Source organism: Alligator mississippiensis, chromosome 14 (genome assembly GCF_030867095.1).
Source record: "Alligator mississippiensis isolate rAllMis1 chromosome 14, rAllMis1, whole genome shotgun sequence".
NCBI lineage: Eukaryota > Metazoa > Chordata > Crocodylia > Alligatoridae > Alligator > Alligator mississippiensis.
In genome coordinates, this window is record NC_081837.1 from 6,169,023 (window position 1) to 6,189,618 (window position 20,596).

Below are 20,596 nucleotides of genomic sequence, written 5' to 3' on the forward strand. Positions count from 1 at the left end.
CCTCTCTTCGGTTTACTTTGCAGGTGGTGAAACACCCAGTATAATCTAGCAGAGGTACCAAGCATAGAGAGCTCTGGGCTCGCCAAATCTGCTAGGAGCAGGTAAAAATGGAAACTGCAACAGCTTTGTTTAATATGCTTTTATAAATGTCAGATGAAGAGCAATCAGGACTTGTAGTAGAGATGAGATCTTTTATTAGACCAACAAGATTTCTGCAAAAAATGTCTTTAATTGCAAGCTTCCGGGCACAAACACCCTTCATCAGGCATTGGAGAAAAGATGACGAGCAAGGTGTTTTTATCCGGTGCTCTCAGCATGCTCTGCCTCTTTAGCTCAACAAATTATCTCCAACTTGGCGGTGTTTCTGCCAGCATATTTGCGAAGTACCTGTTGTTACTGCCAAGGCACTGTGCATCCTCTTTGAAGGGAAAATTGTACATGGGGACTGTGTATCAATTAGCAGAGAACCAGTAAATATTGCCACCGCACGGCAGGTCTGGGAAACGGGACCAGGACTGCTCAGTCCCAGTTACTTCTGAGTCTTACTGTGTGACCTATGGCAAATCACTTAACTTCTGCGTGCTCAGGTTCACCCATCTGTGAAATGGTTATTAAAATACTTCAGAGAGTTGTTGGGAAACTCAATTAATGTTCACCCTTTGCTGGGAAATCCCTGTTGAAAGAGGCCACAGAAACCAAGTGTTGTTAATGCACTGACATTTTCTCTCGGTGCATTTCTGAGAATCAGATTCTTTCCTTCCCGGTGTATGGTAGATGAGTGAATACTGTGGATAGTCTTGTTAGTAAACCCAACTCGTTATATCCCTGAACTGGGTCACCTTTTGCTTGGTACGTTGGTCAGTAATGCACAGGGAGGTGGTGTGTTACTTTTTGGGCTTAATGGAGCCCATTCTGCTATAAATACGCATGCAACTCTACTGACCTTAGTAGTGGGGTGGCAGGAGGGTGAAGGAGGGGTTTGTCCCTCGGCATTTTACGGTGGATCTGTCGTCATTGTTGGCGATCCCTCGCAGTCGAGGATGATCGCTTCTGTGGGTCAAGTAAGGGTTGTAGACGAGTCTTGATGGCTAAGAAGGCCGATCCTAGAGCCACAGACCCTCTGGCAAACGCCACGGGTGATGGTTAAAGGGAGGTTCGGACCACAGATTTCTTGGTTCACCACGAGGGTGTCCTTGAAGCATTTCCTCCGGCCCCTGCACATCCTTTGTCCTTGGCTGAGTTGGTAGTACAACAGTCGTTTTGGCATATGTACATCAGACATGGGCACACCGTGCCCTGTCCACCGCAACTTCAGATCAGTAAGATATTGATAAATATGAGAGACGAATTCCAGTCTCTTGGTTGCAGTCATGTCAAATTTTGCTGCGCTTAGATGGCACAGCCTCAGAGTCCGTTTCAAATGCCCGTAGGACCATTTACAGTACGGCAGGCATTAGTCCGATGGTCTGATCAGATCTGCTCCATTGCAAAGCAATCTTGAAAACTCTCCCTGGAGTGCAGCTGGGAAGGTGATACCGAAGTGCTGGAGTCATTTTGAAGTGCAAAAATCTAGAACTCTTGGTTCAGAGATGATACCTTTTTTCAGACCAACTGAGAAATTGCAAAAAAAAAAAAAAATCTTTTTTTTCCGCAAGCTTTTGGGCTCACACGCCCTTCATCAAGCTCAGGGAAAATTTAAAGATGGTAAAAAGTCCCCATATGTAGGAAATAAACTTCATTTTTGCAGGAAGCTGAAGCTGGAAACTGCCCCTCTGGGTCCATGAGAGTGTCCTTGTGAGGTGCTTTTTTTGTTGTGCAGATCAAGCAGAATTGGTGTCAGATGGCAGGGAGGTGTTGAAAGTTTTCTTGTTGTTCAGCAATGAAGTTTATAATCCAAAATCGGCTACAGTTCAGCACCTTCCATGTTTCAGGGATGTATTGGGTAGCAAAAGAAATGCCAAATGGTCTGATAAGCAGTCTGTAAAAAAATAAATAAATAAATTCCTTTCTGGGGGAACATTAGTGTGTTGGGGAAGTCGCATTAGCATTGTTTGCATCAACTTTTGTATTCAAGAAAATGTTTAGACTGTTCTTCTTATTTCCTGTTCCAGAAAGCATGGTTCTGTGCTGCAAAGGGTGAGGAGGTTGCTGCTGATGTGGCATTGATGCAGCAGAGACTGGAGAGGGATAGAGAGATGCTAGGACCACCAAATGGACAGAGTCGTGGGCAATGTGACTTTTCCAGTTGTAGGTTTGGTACATGGCAATGATCTCTTCAATCAGGGGAGTGTCCAGGTGCCAGCCCGGTGCCGAGGGGCACGCTGGCGCTGTAGGAGATCTCTTTCAAACGTCTTCACCACTTCTCTTTGTGTAAAGATGCTACAGCACTTCCCCAGGCCCCAGCCAGGGCCTGTCGGTTTGATTGCATTTTGTTTCCTATGTCACTCTCCAGGAAGAGAGGTAAAAACACAGCTATTCCTCCGCCATCTGTCTGGCAGCACCACTCGGTTGCTGTTCCAGGAAATGCCATCTCTTCCTGGTACAGGACAGTGCTGTCTCCAGCAATGCTCTTCAGCTGATGGGAAGGCATTATTCCCAGAGATACCACTTTCTTTCTGACGTGTGATGTTCGGCAGCCAGAAGAGAGTTGCTCAATTAATACTTGCATGGTGATAGGGAACACGCACATGGTTATTAGGATGATCAGCAGAATGGAGGGCCTGTCCCCTTATCTAAAAGAGCTTGGCTTATTTAGCCCTGGCAAAGGAAGGTGGAGAGGGGATAGAGTTGCCAGCTATAAATATGTCAGCAAGATAAACCTCCAGGAGGGAGCAGAACGACTTGAACTTAAAGGGCCATGTTGGCACAAGAACAAATGGATATGGGCTGGCAGGGAGAAGAAGGTTTTGTGCTATCAAAGCAGGGTGAAGCCATGGAGCAGCCTTCCACTTGGATCAGCAGAGGCACTAGTTGGGGCCAGAAGGAGCTCAGTAAGTTTATGGAAAGGATGCTATGGCACAATTGCCTGCAGCAACTGAGGACCGGGCTCTGACTTGGGAGGTCCCTTCCAGGCCTTTAATCCTAGATGAATGCATCTCTATGAAAGCAGAGCAGCCGGGCACTGAGAGACGGCCCCTGGCTTCAGGCGAGACGTGCCGTTCTAGACGAATGCAGGCGTCTTCCCTTCCTAATCCGGCATCGTGGTGTCTCTTGCTATCAAGCATCTCGCTACAGGCATGGCTGCATTCCCTGGGAAAGAGCGACTCCTCCGCCTCGATATGAGCCGTCGCTTGTAAAATGTTGGGTGCCTCTGGGGTGAAAAGTGAGGCGGGCAGGTTCGATTTGATTGCTGGTGATTGTGCCACAATGCCTCATTTGTATGGCTGCCAATAAAGTAGGTGTCTTGGGAGTGGCCCAGTGGAAAGACAGGTACCAATACTTGGCAGAGCTCCTGTGTTTTAATGAGCAGAACTGAACTGAATACGTGGGAAGTGATTAGCCTTGCACTTGTAAGAGTGCCAGAGCCTACTAATGCGATTGTGCATACGATCTGCACCTGTTCATGGGAGGTGTAGGGCAGGCGGAAGCAATTGGGGTGAGCTCGCGATGTTGCATTTGTCGCACCCCTTAAGCCGTACGCAGACATCAGCTGCCATGCCGGGGTTTGTTGGGCCCACCCGTATCATTATTATTATCTCGTATAACTCCACGTTTGAGGAAAGCGTGGTAAGTGTTTAAACCCTAATGAATTCAAACAAGCAGCCCACGCTCTAATTACTTATTCTTGTCAACAGAAGTGTCATAGGGTCAGCTTATCAAACGATAACATTTGGAGACGGACCAACTGTGTTGCTGTGTTTTGGAGGTGACAACACAACCGTCCCCATGTTGTTCAGTGCTATCGAAACATGGAACCGAGGGCTGCTCGAGCTCGCAGTGTCACTGCTGCCTTGTCCTTTGACTAACAGATTACACATGCTGCACAGCTCCAAGCCTCGGCTTAACTGAAATAAAGCAGCCCTTTTCTACAGTGAAAAAGCAATTACTCAGTATGTATGTGGGTTGGGGGAGGGAGCTGGGTTTTTGTAGGGCTTCATTTAATTCCTGCAGCAGAACATCAAAATACTGGAGGGTAGGGGTGAGGGGGGATCTTTGAAATACTTTTTCTTTCTGCTGATGGGGGTGGATTTGCCTTGCAGTGCACATTGGTTGCAAAATCAATTTTACAGGCAAACGTCAACCAGACTCCCAAAGTTCAAGGGATGTCTAACAAGGAGTTGCACAGAGCAAGAAGAAACTTATGTGTGGAAATAAAGCCGAACCCCTTGAAAAAGCCCTGACTGGCGCCGAGTACATTTTCTTAGCATGATAGGACACCCATAGGATCCTGTGAACAGGTTTACCAGAGGAGAGCTGGCATCGGAGAGAAGAGATGAGCACGAGCATGAATGAATGAACTCCCAGAATTAAGTGCAAAACACATTCGCGTTTCTTAGATTTCCTTAACTTCTGTATGTCTGGATTCAATGCATATGCGTGTGTGTGTGTGTGTGTGTATGATACACACACGTGTGTGTGTGAGTGTTTGCATATCTATAAGAGGCTGTTAATTCAGTTCTTAAACACACTGTGTAATATAGATTAGGCATTTATTGGGACTTCATTATACCACCACTTCCCAGCACCCTTCTGGGGTAAGGATGTGCTTTCAAGCCCTCAAATATTCCAGCAACAGGACCACCCAAATAGAGGGGTAAAGCTCTAGTATTGTGGGAGCTGGCCACCTCCATATATACTCTCTTTTTGGTAAAAAGAAGGCCTGGTGCCTCACAAGGACCAGCGTACCAGGTAAATATGTGCTTTGGCACTGTCTTTAGAAGTTTTTTCCCTTCATCCCAGCTAAGAGGTGTTGAAAAACCTCCCATATAAGTGCAAATAATGATTGCAACTGTCTCCAGAGCCTCCTGTAGGAAATATGAAGTTGTTGTGCTTATATATGCACACTTAGGGTTGATTTTGTGCTCAGCTTCAGGATATCATCCCAGTCCCTCCCTTCAGCGGTCCCTCGGTGCCAGCTGCAAGCGGGAAGACTAGCGATGCCTGGCGAGCGTGCGAGAGTGGATTCTGCCTTGGACCGCCACGAGCAATTGAATAAAATCTGCTGCGTTGCATCATTATCCTTAGCCATGCTCCTGACCTCAGCTTGAACTAGATCTCATGCACTCGCTAGAACAATACAGCTGCTGGGTGTCAAAGCCAGGGAGGGCTCAGGAAAGGATAGGAGCTTTTTATCCCGTGACTTCAGAGAGATGCTTCCCCCACCTCTCGCTGCCAGAAAGTTAAAACGACTCCCTAGCAGAAGGTATGTTCAAATGCCAGTCTGCCAACTTTCCTATGGCAGAGATTGTCCCCTCCACGCATGAACCGCGCTTGCTGTATAAATGTTGGGGAGTGTAATATTGCGCTGTGCTTTATGACCATTAGCTTGGGAATGGAGGGTGCTCTCCATTTGCATGGTAATGAACCATTCTTTTCCAAAGGGTGTCAAAAACAATTGAATTAGCTAATGAGATTTTGTATGAACCATCTGCTGGTCACCTTCCTTTTCCTTTGACTGAATGAAGGGCTGTGATGAGTAATGGACCTGTTTCCCAAGGAGATCGGCCTTTTTGCCTTCCCTCTCCAGGAGACACTTTCCATAGAGTCATGCCACAGGCTCTCGGTGCAGGAAGGGGGTCTAGAGAGTTGGGGATAGGAGCAGCCAGTTCTGAATCCAGTGTGATGACAAAAAAAAAATGAGATTGGCTTTTTTTTAAACAAACAAAAAAACCCCAAAATTGCTTTTTCATGTTTACCTTCTTTGTGTGTTGCCCACTTAAGTCTTGCTGGATCATGCTTTAAAGTGGTTTTCTGCAAACAAAAAGGTGAGAAATGGAACAAACTGTATGCAGTAGTGTGACTGCAGGAACTGGGGCTAGAAGAAAGGAGATTGGCAATGCCTAGGGAAGCAGACACCTTCAGATCTCTCTTTTGGCCTTTTGCTGAAAGCTTTCACTTCTGGAGTCCTGTGATTTTCATGGGAATAGGACAGTCCCTTTCCGAGAGCAAGGGGAAGTAATGGAAAACAAAGGGAGCCGTGAGCCACCATGGCTTAGAGCTGAGAGACTGACTCTACCAGGCACGTGCACGCTAAGTGTGGCCCATTTGTAACCTTGGTTCTTGATGAAGAGTCATGAACCCGCTCTGCAGATGTGCTGTCCCATCTCTTTTGGAGTTGCGGCACGGGGCAGCAGACCTCTCGCACAACAGTAGCCAAGCTGGCAGAAGGCCTTTCCTCCCACCGTAGCTGTGTCTAGAGCATGGGTTTTGCTGGCAGAGTTCAGTAGTCCAGGGGTGCAATCTTAGTTGCATTGGCTAAACTTTGTAACGTAAGACCTGATCTCAGCCTCAGTTTCTCCTCCAGGAATGGGTATACAGACCAATCGTTGTTCTGAGCAAGTCCGGCGTTGTTGGATGATGCAGTCCATCGAAGCACAGAGTTTGTTGCGGTGGGACTAAATTCATCCCTGAAGTCACACCAGTGACTCTGGTGTAAGTTTAGCCCTAACTGGGGTCTGTTCAGGTTGCCGGGCTTTGCCGATTGAGTTAAACTTTATGGTGAAATGCTCGCAGGTCTCCAGCCCCAAGGAGGTCTGCAGGGGTAGGGGAAGCGCTGCTGTGGAGGGGATGGGGGAAAGGAGTGCTGAGTTTTCTCTCGAGCCCTGTCACACTGTGGGTGCGAGCGGAGGCACAGCCCTCCCCGTCCTGGCATGCTCCATTTCTTCTTCAAGCGGGCTAGATATGTCTCGCCACCCTGTCCCAGGAGGGCCCTCTGCCCTTTCTGCCTTGCAGATGTAAAAACCCACCCAAAGCTGGAGAGAGGGTGCGAATGAGCTGTCACACTTCCCTGCCACTTCAGACAGCCTGCGGGGCCATCACAGATGCTCTTGTGCTGCATTATTGAAGCTCTTGTTTGTCCACACACAGTGGCACTTGAGTTGATGGGAACAGCCCAAGGAGAATGGTGAGCCTGGCCAGGGGTTTTTATCGGCACTTTTTTTTTGGCACTCCCATAATTGAATGCAATCTGCTATTAGAGTTATATTTCTCCACTATTTACTAATGCATCTAGCAGAAAGCTGTGATGTGTCCCTTCCCCCTGCCCCTCCCCATGCTCTGGCAATTTTTATCATTAAAGCATGATTTGCCCACGCTCTTCTCAGAGTCAGCTGAACAAGTTGGATACAGCGACCTGCAGTCCAAGGTCCATACAACCAGCTGGGATATCCTTGCAGGAGGGTGGGAGTGGGGGTTAAAACATGTGCTGCTCTCTTTGCCACTGCCCGTTTGTGACCCAAGCTGTCTGTTTTGTTCCCATATCTGCAAAATTGGGAGAGGAGCATGTGACGTTGTCTCGAGGTGCCAGAGCGCCATGGACATTCACACAGTTGTGTGTCAGTGCCTGAGTGGAGGCATGTACACAATCAAAGCTAGTTTTGAGTTGTAAAAGAGCAAGAAACATCTCTGTCTTTTTCCCCCCCATTATACAGTGACCAGACAACTACTGGATAAGCGTTTCTAACCTAATTTTACAGATGGGGAGTCTGAAGCAAAGATGAGCGAAGGTTGCGCTTAGCAAAGAGATTCATTTGAATGGCAATTGGGTGTCCAAATCCCATAGGCAGATATTAAAATCTCTGCTGAAATGACTTGCCCCGAGTGGAACAGGATTTTTGCCTGTCGGTACCTAGCGATAGCTCCCAGACCCAGTAACAGCATCATGCCTTATGCTTTCCATGAACTAGAACATTTTCTGTATCCTAAATGTCCACTTTCTGCCTCTGAATGTTTCCAGTGCAGCTGTAACCCGCCATCCTGCTTACAGTTCATTACTCTCCAGCTGTTTTGGGAGTGTTTTTCGTGAGCCAGGAATTAGGCAAGATCCCTCTTCTTGCCTTTTTTGGGAAATCCACATAACCTTTGCATTTCTCCAACTCTTACAGTGTTTCACTGTCTTTTCGCAATCATTTACAGTATTAGTAGCACAGCAAATTCCTTAACAAGCAAAATAAAGAGGAATGATTACAGAGAGGACGTGAGGAATACCGATCAGTAAAGGTAAAGGTCTCCCCTCCATTCTGGAGAGGGATATTTGTGATCTTAAATTAACCCAGGCCTTTAAAGTGCTTTGAGGTTTGCTGATAAAAGGCCCCGTCAAGAGCAAGGGGCTAATAAAGGCAGATTGTATTAATGGATTGGAAGTACTTTCGAGCCAAATTTGTCATTACTGTCGCTTGCATCTGCGTGTACATCTAAACTTGAGGCATGTCAAAAGGCACAGATCTGTGCGTAAGAAGTATTAGGCATTTCTGTACTCCGCCTACCTGAACTGGGTTTCTCAGCAGGCTTCTCACAAGCTGCACGCTATCATCTTGTGCCTCCTGGTTTTGGCAATGTCTTAACACTGCACTCCCTCCATGTTGTTTAAACCCAGATGTGCTGTGGAGTTTGGCTGGCATATAACATGTTGTACTCATCCATGATTTTTCTCGTCTTCCAACCAGAAGCTTTCAATTATTCAGTGTGTTCCTGGGCTCAGTCACGCTATATGCCATGGACTGTAATTTAGATGAGCTGTCTCAGACTTTCATGTCATATTGACTAACACCTTCTTCAGAAAAGGATCATTTGCATCAGAACAAGCTGATTTTTGTTCTCTGTTGATGTGGAGCCTGATTCATAGGAGTGCTGAATGCCCCACTCAAATCCAGGGAAGCTCTGCTCACACCCCCAGTGCTTGTCACATATAAAGTGATATTCCAGGATGCCTCTGGGCTCTTCCCAGCGGGTGCAGTTCAGATAATTGTGCACAAGCCGTGGCTTTCAGTTAAGAGGGAACAAAAAGGAAAGTCCCTAACCTTCATGGCTTCAGAGGAAAGCACATTAACAAGATCCCAAAGGCTCAAACACAAGGCAGCAAAATCATTCACATACTTAACTTTCTTTTAAACATCTCATGATTTTTTTACCCTGATCTCGTGATTTTTTTTTTTTTGTTTGTTTGTTTATGGCCCAACTCATCCTTTTGGACTGTATGAGGCCAGCAAGTGAGGCTGCGTCACATAGCTGATTTCTCAATCTCCCCAAACCTTCTTTTCATCCCTAAGCACTGTAACTTTATAGTGCTATAAAAAGGGCTCTAAATTACAGCGCTGTAAAATGTGCACGGAGCACTTCTGTACACACCCTTAGAGTTTAAATTCACTGGTAGGAGATGGCTCACAGCAATGGTTAATTAAGGCGTAACACACCTGGGAGCAATCTCTTCCTAAGCATTTTACTATGCAGCAGATCCAGCCACAGATTTCCCTCATTGTCCAAAAAACAGACTGATACGGAAGCAAAGATGTCTTATTCTTTCTTTACATGCACTTCTAAATACTTATATTTTCATCTGGTCCCCAGGGTGAGTGCCGCTGAAAACCGAGGAGTCCTTATAAGCTGGTAGAGGATCAGATAGATGGCCTGTGGAGGTCGGTCATCTGGATCACTGTCTTTTCCCAGGGCTTTGCCACGTGACTGCGCAGACAACCCCGGAGTCACCGGTGGGGGCTGGAGTAAAGGAGAAGGAGTCATTTGCTCATGGGATTTGCATCCCCTAGTTGGCTTTATATTGCCGCGTGGGGAGATGTCAGCATAGCCCCTGCTGCAGAATTTACCATTCCCCCTTGCCTGTGGCCACAGGAATCGGCCGCACGCAGTGATGCGGGGGCTTGGTGGCAGTAGTGGCTGCAGGACGGGAGGGGAGGGTGTGAGAGGACCCGCACACCGAGTGCTAACACCTGGCTGACCAGTGTCTTCCCCTGCAGCTGCAACTCTGATCGCAGTGGCACGGCTTCACGCTGTGGATGCTGGATCTCTGGCAGCCCCACTGGCACTGTGGGTGGTGTCCGCTGCGGCCAGAGCAGGGGATATGGCCTGCCGGCCCATTTGAGTTTGACACCCCTGCTGTAAGCAGCCAACTAAAAAAAGACAGTCTTCCCCAGAATTTTTGGAAACTTGAGGTCTTACTTGGGCAGCTGTATTTTTGCTTTTGCAAAGCTGTTTTCTATAACAAGCAGGCATGTTCCTGAACAGTCCTCCTTGCATCTGATGTGGTAAAGAGAAGAGCACGCACAATCCCCTGCACAATTCCCAAACTCCTGTAGACTCTGACCACAGAGGTCACTGTCTGTTTTGTCCGCTGGCCAGAGCCTGCTGAGTTGCTAAGAAGTGCTTTCTGCTAATTCGGATCCTCTCCCTGAAATGGGTTTTAGGGAACGTCCGAGGATTATCTTTTTTTCCTCCTCGTGTGCCAATGGTAGAGAAGCAACGTGGCTGGGTGCTGGGCTGCAGCATGAATAGATGGGATACCGTCGGCCTAGCAGGTGGGAGCCCTGTGCTGCGATTCATTATTACAGGACTCCAGGGATCAAAGTGTTTGTAGCCATCTGTGTAGTTCCTCCATCGTAATTCATATCTTGGCTCGCTGCTGCTTTTATTTCTGAGTATTCAGTGTTTTTGCACACATCTGTTTTAGGTAATACAACCCCCCCATACACAATCAGTATATTAGATTTTCTGGACTCTGTTCAGCCTCCTTTAACGATTGTCTTCATTTTTGATCGTGAAGCAGGACAGGCCTCATAAGTGCTACGTGTTCGATGGCTTGGCAACCCAACGTGCGGATCTGGGTTCAGTCTACAGTTATGTGACTTCATACCTTCCAGCAAACAATGGGGAAGAGACACGGTGAAGTGAATATTGCAAGGAAGTGGAAGGCAAGAGAGCTGGGTCTCATTCCTGGCTCTACACAAGGTCCCACCTTGAGTCTGTAGTAGGTCTTTTGCCTCCATGGCCCCCAGATGGGAGATAGGGAGGAGACATGGCTCATAAAACGTCCTCTGGGATTGCCAGATAGAAAGAGCTGCAAAAGTGCAAGGAATGTGTTGGCTCAGCCCTATGAAATTTTGAGCAATCCTACAAGATACTCAGTGATGTCAACTGCCATTTGATGTTAACATCAGCATCGAAGCCTTCCTAGTCTCAGGCCTCCCTTCTGCAGTGGGATATCTGTGGGTTTCTGAATCATCCCCTGTGGTTCCAGCTGCAGGATCTGAGCTTTGATTTGGGGACTCAGCCCCCTGGTTCAGGAGAGCTCAGAGCTGCCGAGGTAAGGGGAGGTTATCCAGAAAGCAGATCCAAGCCAGGACTCTCCTGGCTGAAGCAGCGATGCATTTTTGCAGCCGACGCCAGCAGCGTTTCACAGGGGTTGTCCAACGCGCCTGCTTTCCTGGGGATAGAGGGAAAGCTAAGCGAAAAACCGGATGGAGCGGGAGGAGTGAAAAATCCCAGCATAGTAAATTGAAAGGACAGGAGGAATTTCAGGGGGAGCATGTACCTGGTACATGTCCCAACTGGCTTTGGGGCAACCATAGTTGCATTTCCGTATAGAAAAGCATATATTTTTGGTGAGGGCATTGCCCTGTGTGTGTGTGTGTGTGTGTGTGCGTGTAATAAAATATGCAGGGGTGAACACAGTTGTGTCCCCCATGCTGTAATGCACATCAGTGATAAAGATAGTACAGATCGCTGTGGAGGAAATACAAGCAAGGTCAGGACACCCATAAATGCTCGCTAAAGACAGCATTCACACGAAGCTATAATGGAGCAGGGCTGTGTTTGGAGAAGGGAAAGGGAATTTGGACAGAAGGGCAATGCAAAATGAATCCGCTCTTGATTTTGTTGGGCTTAGTACAGGCCTCTGGAGGAGCCCCAGGTGCCCAGGAAATACCTGGATCCCTTTGCAGCCTGCTAAATTTTTCGGAATAACTCAAGGTGTAAAAGGCTGCAGCTTTATTGCAAACATGAATGGGTTAGCATAAGGAACATCACTTCCATGCATAATATATCTGCTCAAACAGGGAACAGTTCTGCATGGGTAACTTTAGGAGGAGGTTGCTCTGCCTGATGGTTTTGGATCCGATTGTGTGATGTTTCATTAAGAAATTCCCCTGACGTTTTTCTTTTAAAATAATGCATTTTGTTTGGTGGGGGGGATTTTTGTGTTTAATTGAATGCAATTTTAGGGACCATTGTCTTGCAAGGCTCCACCTGCCACTTGGAAAAGCCCTTGAAAATGATATTATGGATCAAATTTGTCCCCGATGTAACTCTCTTTAATCAACAGAGTTACTCCAGGAATGAGTTTGGCCCTGTGTCTCCAAATGAGAAGCAGTAGCTATATAATCTGTTTATGGTTTTAAATTGAATGTTAATCTTGGATTTGGTGGCTTTTCCCAAGGGTTGATTTGCTGTGCTGCAAAGCATTTCGCTCCGTCCCTGACATTGTCAGAGTTGGTTTCGCTTCCTCCTTCTTTCTTTTTTCTCATTTAAAGAGACATCTAACCATTTGAGAGCAATAATGCTATAATTGGAGTTTTTGAGCAGTTGTGTTCAGACTCACTCTGCCCTTTTATACCATGATTGCTTGGATCGTGAGCTGGTTGAGGCAGGGCCCCTCATTTGTTTTGGCTTTCACAGGAAGACGGGCTTCTAGTTCATAATGGGTTGGCAGGTGCTACCACAATTCAGATCCTGAAGAGCGTGTTTCTGACCTAAGCCTAGGAAACTTGGAGCCCTCGTTATGGCTTCCAGGTGTTCTTGCAATGGGAATACAATAAGCGATCGGCTTTTCGGTTTGCTCCTGGAAGGATGCATTTAGAAACCCTTTCCTCCCGTCACTCAGTATTTCCTATTGTCGCCTTTTCCAGTGCAGACTGGCCTCTGCTCTTTGTAGCTGTAATTCCCGTGAATCTCTAATGCAGAGGAGAATTTATTAAAAAAGAATAGTGTGGTCTTCAGGAAACAAGCACGGTGACTTGGAAACCAGACATAAAAGGGAGGAAGGCGATGCGCCATCCAAATGCCGGTGACACCGGTCCTTTTTTATTCCTTGTTCTGAATGACCGCAGCGAGTTGCAGTCTTTTGACGGCAAATCCAGGCGAATACATTGGATTCACATATTTGACGCAGGTTTCAAATCACCTTCTGAAGCTCCCTCTGCAGATAATTGTGCTCATTTCCATAAATGCCTTATAAATAGGGCCGCTTAGTCACTGTAAAATGTTAATACACCTGCGAACTTACAGAAATGCAAACGCAACTGGGGCTCTGCTTTTCCTCCCCACCTAGCCTAGCGAAGGGAGAGTATGCACGGCTCCGCACTGTTCAGGTACCAGATATATTTCTTTGCTTAATGAGGTGTTTGCAAAGTTTTGGCAGAACCAGCTGCCTTTCCAGCATCATTTCACTCCTGCTTGGTACCTGAGATCACCTCCTTATGTTCCCCATTTAATGAAGCTAAGATAAAATGTGGCATTCATTTAATAGATACAGTGTTCTCGTCAATCCAGAGGGCTCTCTCCTTCGTTGGATTTGATGACAGACCCAACAGGTAATTAATAGCTAATCGGACTCGACCAACTTTAGAGATTTGACACTGCCGTAAGCTCTGTGACCATGCTCTTGGCTGAGCCGGAGATGATGTTCCCAATGTGAACGAACCCTGTGCGCTGTCAAGACCGAAGGTTAAAAATAAGCCATTTTTTAAGAGTGTTTGGAGCTGCTTCCCTTTCCCAGGGTCTAAGTCTCAGCCCAGCAGTTTTCAAATGGGGAATTTGATGAAAACATTTATAAATTGGTTATTGAAACATGCCGTTTGCTGAGCTAGCCACACACCCACGCACCATAACAGTTCCCAGATGGTTTTTGGATCTACTTCAGGGATCAGCTATTTCATGGAAATCCAAAGTTTTTCCACAAAAAAAAAAAAAAATTAGAAATCAGTGCTTTTGACCAAAGGATCCCTTTACAGGCCAAAACGCCCTTCTGTTTGGCTCAGAGGGGTCCAGCTGGCTCTTCATGAGACTGTCCAACATGTGTCTCTCTCTTTCCTGTTCCCAGGTTAAATGATGCTGCCGTGTTGCTGAAGGCCTTTCCTTCGCGGGTGCTGGCGTGGGACTGCTGCGAGCCTGGCCTCTCCGTGGTTGCACGGCTCTTCTGCTGAGGCCTCCTGCATGCCCCTCTGTTGCATGCTGGATCGCTGGGCGGTAGTTTCAAAGGATGCCCACGTAATTTCTGGATGCCGAAGCCGGCGGGTGGTGCTGCATTCCCTGCCACCGTTGCCGCCTTCTCCTCCTCTGCTGGGATTGATCATCTCCTATTCTTTGTGTTGTCTCTCAAGTAGTTTTCAAAGGGTCAAATATTTTCCAAAAACAGCTCTCCAAAATGACAAGCCTGTTCCGGAGGAGCAGCAGCAATGGCAGCTCAAGGAACAGCTCTTCTGCTCAGGAGCTCAATAACAGCCGGCCCAGCCGGCAGGTGCGGCGGCTGGAGTTCAACCAAGCCATGGAGGACTTCAAGACGATGTTCCCCAACATGGATTACGACATCATTGAATGTGTCCTGAGGGCCAACAACGGGGCTGTGGATGCCACCATTGACCAGCTCTTGCAGATGAACTTGGACGGCGGTGGCTATGACGACAGCTCGGACTCTGATGACAGTATCCCCCCCGAGGTAATGTCCAGTACCCGTCCCATCCCCTTGCCCGGAGTCACTGTTAATTGGCATCCAGAAAAAAGATGGGAGTTTTACCTAGTGTCTATACAAAGGGGCTGTGTGGTCAGAGTCCGGGCTTTTGCATTGATGTTTTTCTGGGTGATTTTTAGGGGGCCTCCTCATGCCTTAATTTCCTCATCTGCGAAATTGCTTGTAATAATGCACAGAAAAGGGGGAGGAAGGGAGAGCAGACTTCAATACCTAATGCTTTAAAGTGCTTTGAGATCCTTAGAAATTGTTCAGCTGAGTATTGAGCCCTGTAATAGCAAGAAACAGCACCGTAGCCAGACCCTGCCTTGGGGCAGGAGTTAACTGTGTTGTAGGCACTGAAGTCGGAAGAAGCAGGTCCCCTGAGTATGGAAGAGCTTTTTATCCTTCTTTTCGGAGCAGTTTTATTAACTGGTCTCGACTTTGCTCCAGTGCTTCCCTTCCCCTCCGTCAGATGTGACGCTCATCTTCCTTCCAGCAAAGATTGTAGCCGTTCTCCAGTCTTGACGTGCGTGATGAACGTAGGAACGAAACCGCAAGGACCCGAAATGGAGAATGGGTCAAATAGCTTCTTGCTGACATTTCCCGTGGAAATAATGTAGTGAACGGCACAGCTCATACCCGCTGACCCAGAAAGAGACGGGGAGGGTGAAATGAGGCTGAATCTAAAGGTTATGGGAGGGCTGTAGCTTGCTCTTATTGCACATGTCCAGCCCCCAGGTATGTTAATGCAACTTGTATGCTGTACCTATGAGTCATGGTGTATTATGAGCCATATCCTAGTCCACCTTAGCACCTAAGGGGAGTGAGGTACCTACATATAATCCTCTTCCACCCTCCTGCAATCCCTGAAAAACCCTCACATGCCTACTTTTGTGACACTCCAGGCTTTCGCAAAAGAGGGGCTTTTGCCATGCTGTCGCAACTGGATGGCAGGGACATGTGGCATCCCGGTCTTATTGTGTGCTTCCCTGGGACTTGAGCTGGGTCATGCTGGCTTCCCCACTGAAAACCATTGCCAACTCCTGGCCTAGGAGGTTGATTAGGATCTGGTCCCATGTACCTTTCTCTGTCTGATCCACGGAGAAGGCAAATCACCAGCAACCGTCTATCTCTCAACCGTGAACCAAGGAGCTTCTCATTTTCAGCCATGCAGTTCCCTCTTTCAGTCTCTGGTGGCAAGCAAAATAATGGCCCTTTGCATTTGCACCTCAAGGGTTGCCTTTTTGAGATCCCAGTGCTAGGGCATAGCAAACTACCCCTTGTCTTTTGTTGAGAAAAACTGCAGCATCCTTCTTTGCAAATAAAAACAGGACGAAATACAATTCTGTCTCCTAGCAAGCATTTTCTTTAACCTCCTAGTGGAAAATGGCAACAGAATGGACCAAGAAAGAGGCTGGAAGGAGTGTACCTTTGCTGTGTGTCATTTAACCAGGTTGCTTGGATCTCTGGTTTGCAACAGGGGAGAAGATATATGGGACATGGGGAATCGTGAAAGAATTTGCCGAAGAGGTTTATTGAAGAAAACAGCTAATAAATAAAGGCACAAGCAGGCTTCCACATAGCTCTGGTTCCAGCTTTGTCTACTTTGTTTACCAGGGAACCTGCTCTGTCGGGAACTACGCAGAATACGGAGCCATCTCGTGGCTTAATGGTATAATTGCAGATCACCATATGGCGAGGCAGGGTGGGAAGCTGCCGGATCTCCGCGGATTAGAACCAAAATACCAGAGGGGAAACCTTGCGTGCAGCGTTCACTCATTGGATTGCAAGCCTGTTTTGCAAGCAAATAATTTTTTTTTTAATTCTTTCAGAATTGCAAAATGCAAAGGCACGAGGTTGAACATTTCCCTTGCTACTCGCAAAGGAGCTATTTTTAGGTTGCTCTCTTTTGACGGGGAAACAAGTCAATCGATGTCGATCGGCCTTTTGTTTCATAAGCACACAAAATGGGAAAGAAAAGACCTGACGAGAGGGACCGGGAGCCTCCAAAATGAGTATGGGAATAAAGCCGACAAGAGCCGGCTGCACATCACACTTAGCAAAGTAGGTGGCTGGAAAACCGCTTCAGATTACAAGAGGCTCTTAAACTATTTATGGATTTAAAACATCCTGGCAAGATGAGAGTTTCTAGGGAGAGAGTCACAGCTTCCAGTGTCAAGGCAGCGGGATCTCGCAGGTGCAAGGCCCTGACCTTTTCTAACGGGATCATGTAGACGGAGGGTGCCGTGTTTTGAGCATTTGGGGCCCAAATCCTGGGAACAGAGACTCCACGTGTTGAGGTTGGGCTGGCATGTGGAGTTGGGCCAGCCATACCCACAGCTTGACCCTGCCTATGGGATCTGGCCTGTGGACCGGTCCCCCAACATTTACCTGGTCCCCGGGGCTAGAAGGTAGAGCACCACTGTCCTGGGCTGCTGAGCACTGGGAGCTGTAGAGGGTGCAGATCAAGGGACAGGTCGGTCTGGTCAGGCTCTGCAAGCCCCCCTTGGTGGTTAGAGAGGGGCCATCAAACATCTAACAATTGAAAGCCTGGAACAAAGGCTGAAAAAGCAGGAATGGGAGTGCGGATCGGCGCTTTAATAATTCGGGTTTGAGGGGGAGACACCGAGCGGAGAATAACAGTTAGTGCCCCTGCCTCTCGGATGTATCCGAGAACCTGTGGACACCACCCATGAAATCCTGGAGACATGCAGAGATGAACGAAAGGAAGGCAGCACCACAGTCACCCAGCTTCCCACCCCCACGAGAGCTTTTCTTCCTGGTCTGGAAGATGGATAGCTTGGCCAGGGCTAGGAAGAGGTTGATACTGGGCTAGATGGTCCTGTGGTCTGACTCAGTCTGGCATCTCTTATGTTCTTATGATTACTTGCTTTCCTGACCTCCCCCTCCTATAGTCCCAGTGCTACACATCTGTGTGACGGTGCCTGTGACTCTGACTAAGGCTGTGGTTGAAATATGTTGGTCATGAAAAGGAAGTTCTGCTCCTCCTGTTCCTATGCTTAGTCAATGTAGTCCAGCTGTGAGCAGTTGGCCCTCGTGTGCTGAGTGTCTCCTGAAAGGGAGGCATTGGCCATGAGCATCAGAGGTGGAGGATCCATGTGCCTTCCCCCCCCTCCCTCTCGAACCATTTGTGCATGTGAGCTCAGCTCATTGTTTAAAACCAATATTTCCCCAGGGGAGCGAGGTATTGGCAGTCGCCCAGCTGCGGTGCTTATTAGGAAACTCCCGAACTTTAGCAGCCGGTAGCTCAGGTGAATAGGTCTCTTGACCACAAGTGCACAGCTCTGGCAGCACTTGTGTGCAGCGTGTGACCTCAGCAACTTCTGCGGAAATGCTCTGCAAAGTGTTTGTTCTCCGTGCGGAGTTGGCAGCGCTGAGTTACACTCCACAAGCTGTTCTCAAGTGCGTGTGAGGTCGGCCAGGTATGTGGTGCTCTGGGATCAGTCGCATGGGAGGCCAGCTGGTCAAAAAATGCAGGAAGTTCAGGGAGAGGTGACGCCTGGATGAGTGCAGGCAGGCAAACACCTCGAGTGTGTGGTTGGTGAAAGTATGAAGCCTGAGGGGTTTGTTTTAAACGTCACTTGAGGCCTGATCTGAAGCCCCCACTGACCCCCACATGCCCTTCCTGAAGTCTGCACGTGGAGGACGTGGTAGTAAAGCGACCTGAAGTACCTTAGCTGCCTGGGGCATCTCATAATTACTTAATGTCCGGTCAGAGATGCAGCGAGTCAAGATCGAATTTGAAGACCGTCACCTGAAGTGTCGCCTTTTGAAGGAGACTGAGAAGGGTCCTCACCCAGTCTTGACCGTTCCCAACGCTTCATCCAGGCCCTCTCCCGTGGGTAGGTGGCCCAACCATGTTCTCCGTTTGAGAATTGGTTCGGCACCCCATAGCAGTCTGCACAGCTCAAGACTGTCCCAAAAGCCGGGCCAAGGTAAAGGGAGTGCTTGTGTCTGGAGGGAGCATGTCTGCCTCCACACCAAGTGGGGTGTGACGTGCAGGCCTCCCTCAGCCGTTGATGAAAGAGAGATGTAAGGAGAGGGAAACTGAGGCAGTACCTGGAGGAGGGCAGCTCGCCTGAAGCCATACCTGAGCCTGATGCCAGCAGGCGAGGAGCACCCCGTTCCACAGAAGTCAGTAGGAGCAATAGCAGGGAAGGGAGCTCCAGTTACACTAGTTGCACACCCATGTTTGTTCTGGCAGAGGCTTTGTGTCTGCCCTTTTCTCCCCAGGGAGCACAGATGAGGTAGCTGTGTTCAGCTAGCAATTTTCCCCCCAGGTGGTCTGACTTTGTCTCTGAAAACTACAGGTTTCCTAACCAGCAATTTATGACAAGATCTCCTAGAGCCCCAGCACCAGGGCCGGCAGCCCCCATACTAGCTGACTTTAAAAAAAAAAAAAAAAGGGTGATGGGTCCAATTCTGGTTTCGCAGTGGTTTGCCCCCCCCATGCCTTCACACGAGTTACCCCACCGTATCCCTATGCACAAGCAGGGAGGCACCGTGTGCGGCTGGGCTTGTCTTGCCTTTTCCAGGGTGTCTTCTGCCAACTTGCCGCCAGTCTTTCATTTCTTCTTTCTCCCTTCGCACAGATTTTGGAGCGGACTCTGGAACCAGACAGTTCGGATGAAGAGCCCCCTCCCGTGTACTCGCCCCCTGCCTACGACATGCACGTGTTTGACCGGCAGTATCCCCAAGCTCCTCCCACCCCTCCTCCCAGGTAAGCACCACTGGGCTGAGCCCACTTGCCATCATCTCATTGCCTCGTAGGAAATGAAGTGTCAGGAGGGGAATGCCTGTGCTACTGTGCAGAACAGCCTCTGGCATTGGGGTGCAGCCTGCTGTGCTGGGAGGAGCAAGGGTTTTCCATCTCTCTGTGCACACTTCCTTTCTGCAGGCTGGAACATACGAGCGTGCCTGGGAGATCCAGGCAGTGTAGATGGGTGCAGAGGCATCAGGACACTTGAGAAGGGCTTGCTGGCATGTGGCTGAGGATGAAATGCTGTTGGATTGAACCAAAGGGTCAGGGATCCCAGTCCAAGGAAGTGGAGCAAAGCCAGTTGGGTGCCAGGCCAGTTCCCCTTGGGGCTTGCTGTACACACAGTTGTCCGAGAGATGTACAAAGCACTGGTCCTGGGAGTCCTTCCAGCTTCCCTAACTTCACCTCTCAGCGGGGATGTGCAAGTGAGCCAAAATTGGAGCTTGTGTTCAAATCTGGGCACACGAAGCAGGAGTGGCCTGGGTATGAGTTCACCAGACACGAAATGGGAGCTTGGATGAGCAGCACACCGCTCCAATACGCGTTTCACCCTTGTCTTCAGTCCTGATGAAGTCTTTTCTCAGAAGAGGCCATAGCACACCTGTAGTGTGATCCCACAGTGCAGATGAAACCCTGGTGTGAGCAGAGGGGAGCTGCCTTCCATGCTCTCTGCTGTCTTGCCATGGGGCTTTGACCGGAAACTGAGTGTTATTGAAAGGCAAACGGGCCAGGCCCTTTGCAAGGCTGCACAAATGGTGTTTGACTGTACAGGGGCTGGCTTCTTGCAGGATCATCTGGTGGGAGCTAATTGGGACTGGGTGAGAAGGAGCCAGAGGAGATGAATGAAGTTCACAGCTGGATGAAAGTGTCTACAAGGGCTTCAGAAACCGAACAGCTGAAAGGCCGAGAAAGTAATTCCTGGACTGAGTGGAATGTCAAAAATTAGCCAGCGGAGATGGGGGAGCTTTGACTTCATCTGAAAAAACACCAGGTGGCCTCTCTAAGTGAGCCGATGGCTATCCATCTGGTAAAACTCTGATTTCAGCCTTTTGTTGTTTGTAGCCATAAACACTAGAATGACGGAGATGGTGGTTACTCGATTAGCCCGCATGCTCTTAAATGTAGAGGGCCTACTGCATTTTTGG

At 48.4% G+C, this 20,596-nt stretch overlaps 1 protein-coding gene across 5 annotated transcripts in view; it reads left to right on the forward strand.

The window, feature by feature from the left end:
• CUEDC1 (CUE domain containing 1) overlaps window positions 1–20,596 on the forward strand; it is a 92,962-nt gene that overhangs the window by 54,347 nt on the left and 18,019 nt on the right. For all 5 annotated transcript variants that reach the window (XM_019493263.2, XM_014608085.3, XM_014608084.3 and 2 more), the window contains 2 exons: window positions 14,045–14,659; window positions 19,285–19,412. In XM_019493263.2, coding sequence (XP_019348808.1) covers window positions 14,369–14,659; window positions 19,285–19,412 — 419 coding nt within the window. In that variant the 5' untranslated portion in view covers window positions 14,045–14,368. The remainder of the gene's footprint in view (window positions 1–14,044; window positions 14,660–19,284; window positions 19,413–20,596) is intronic.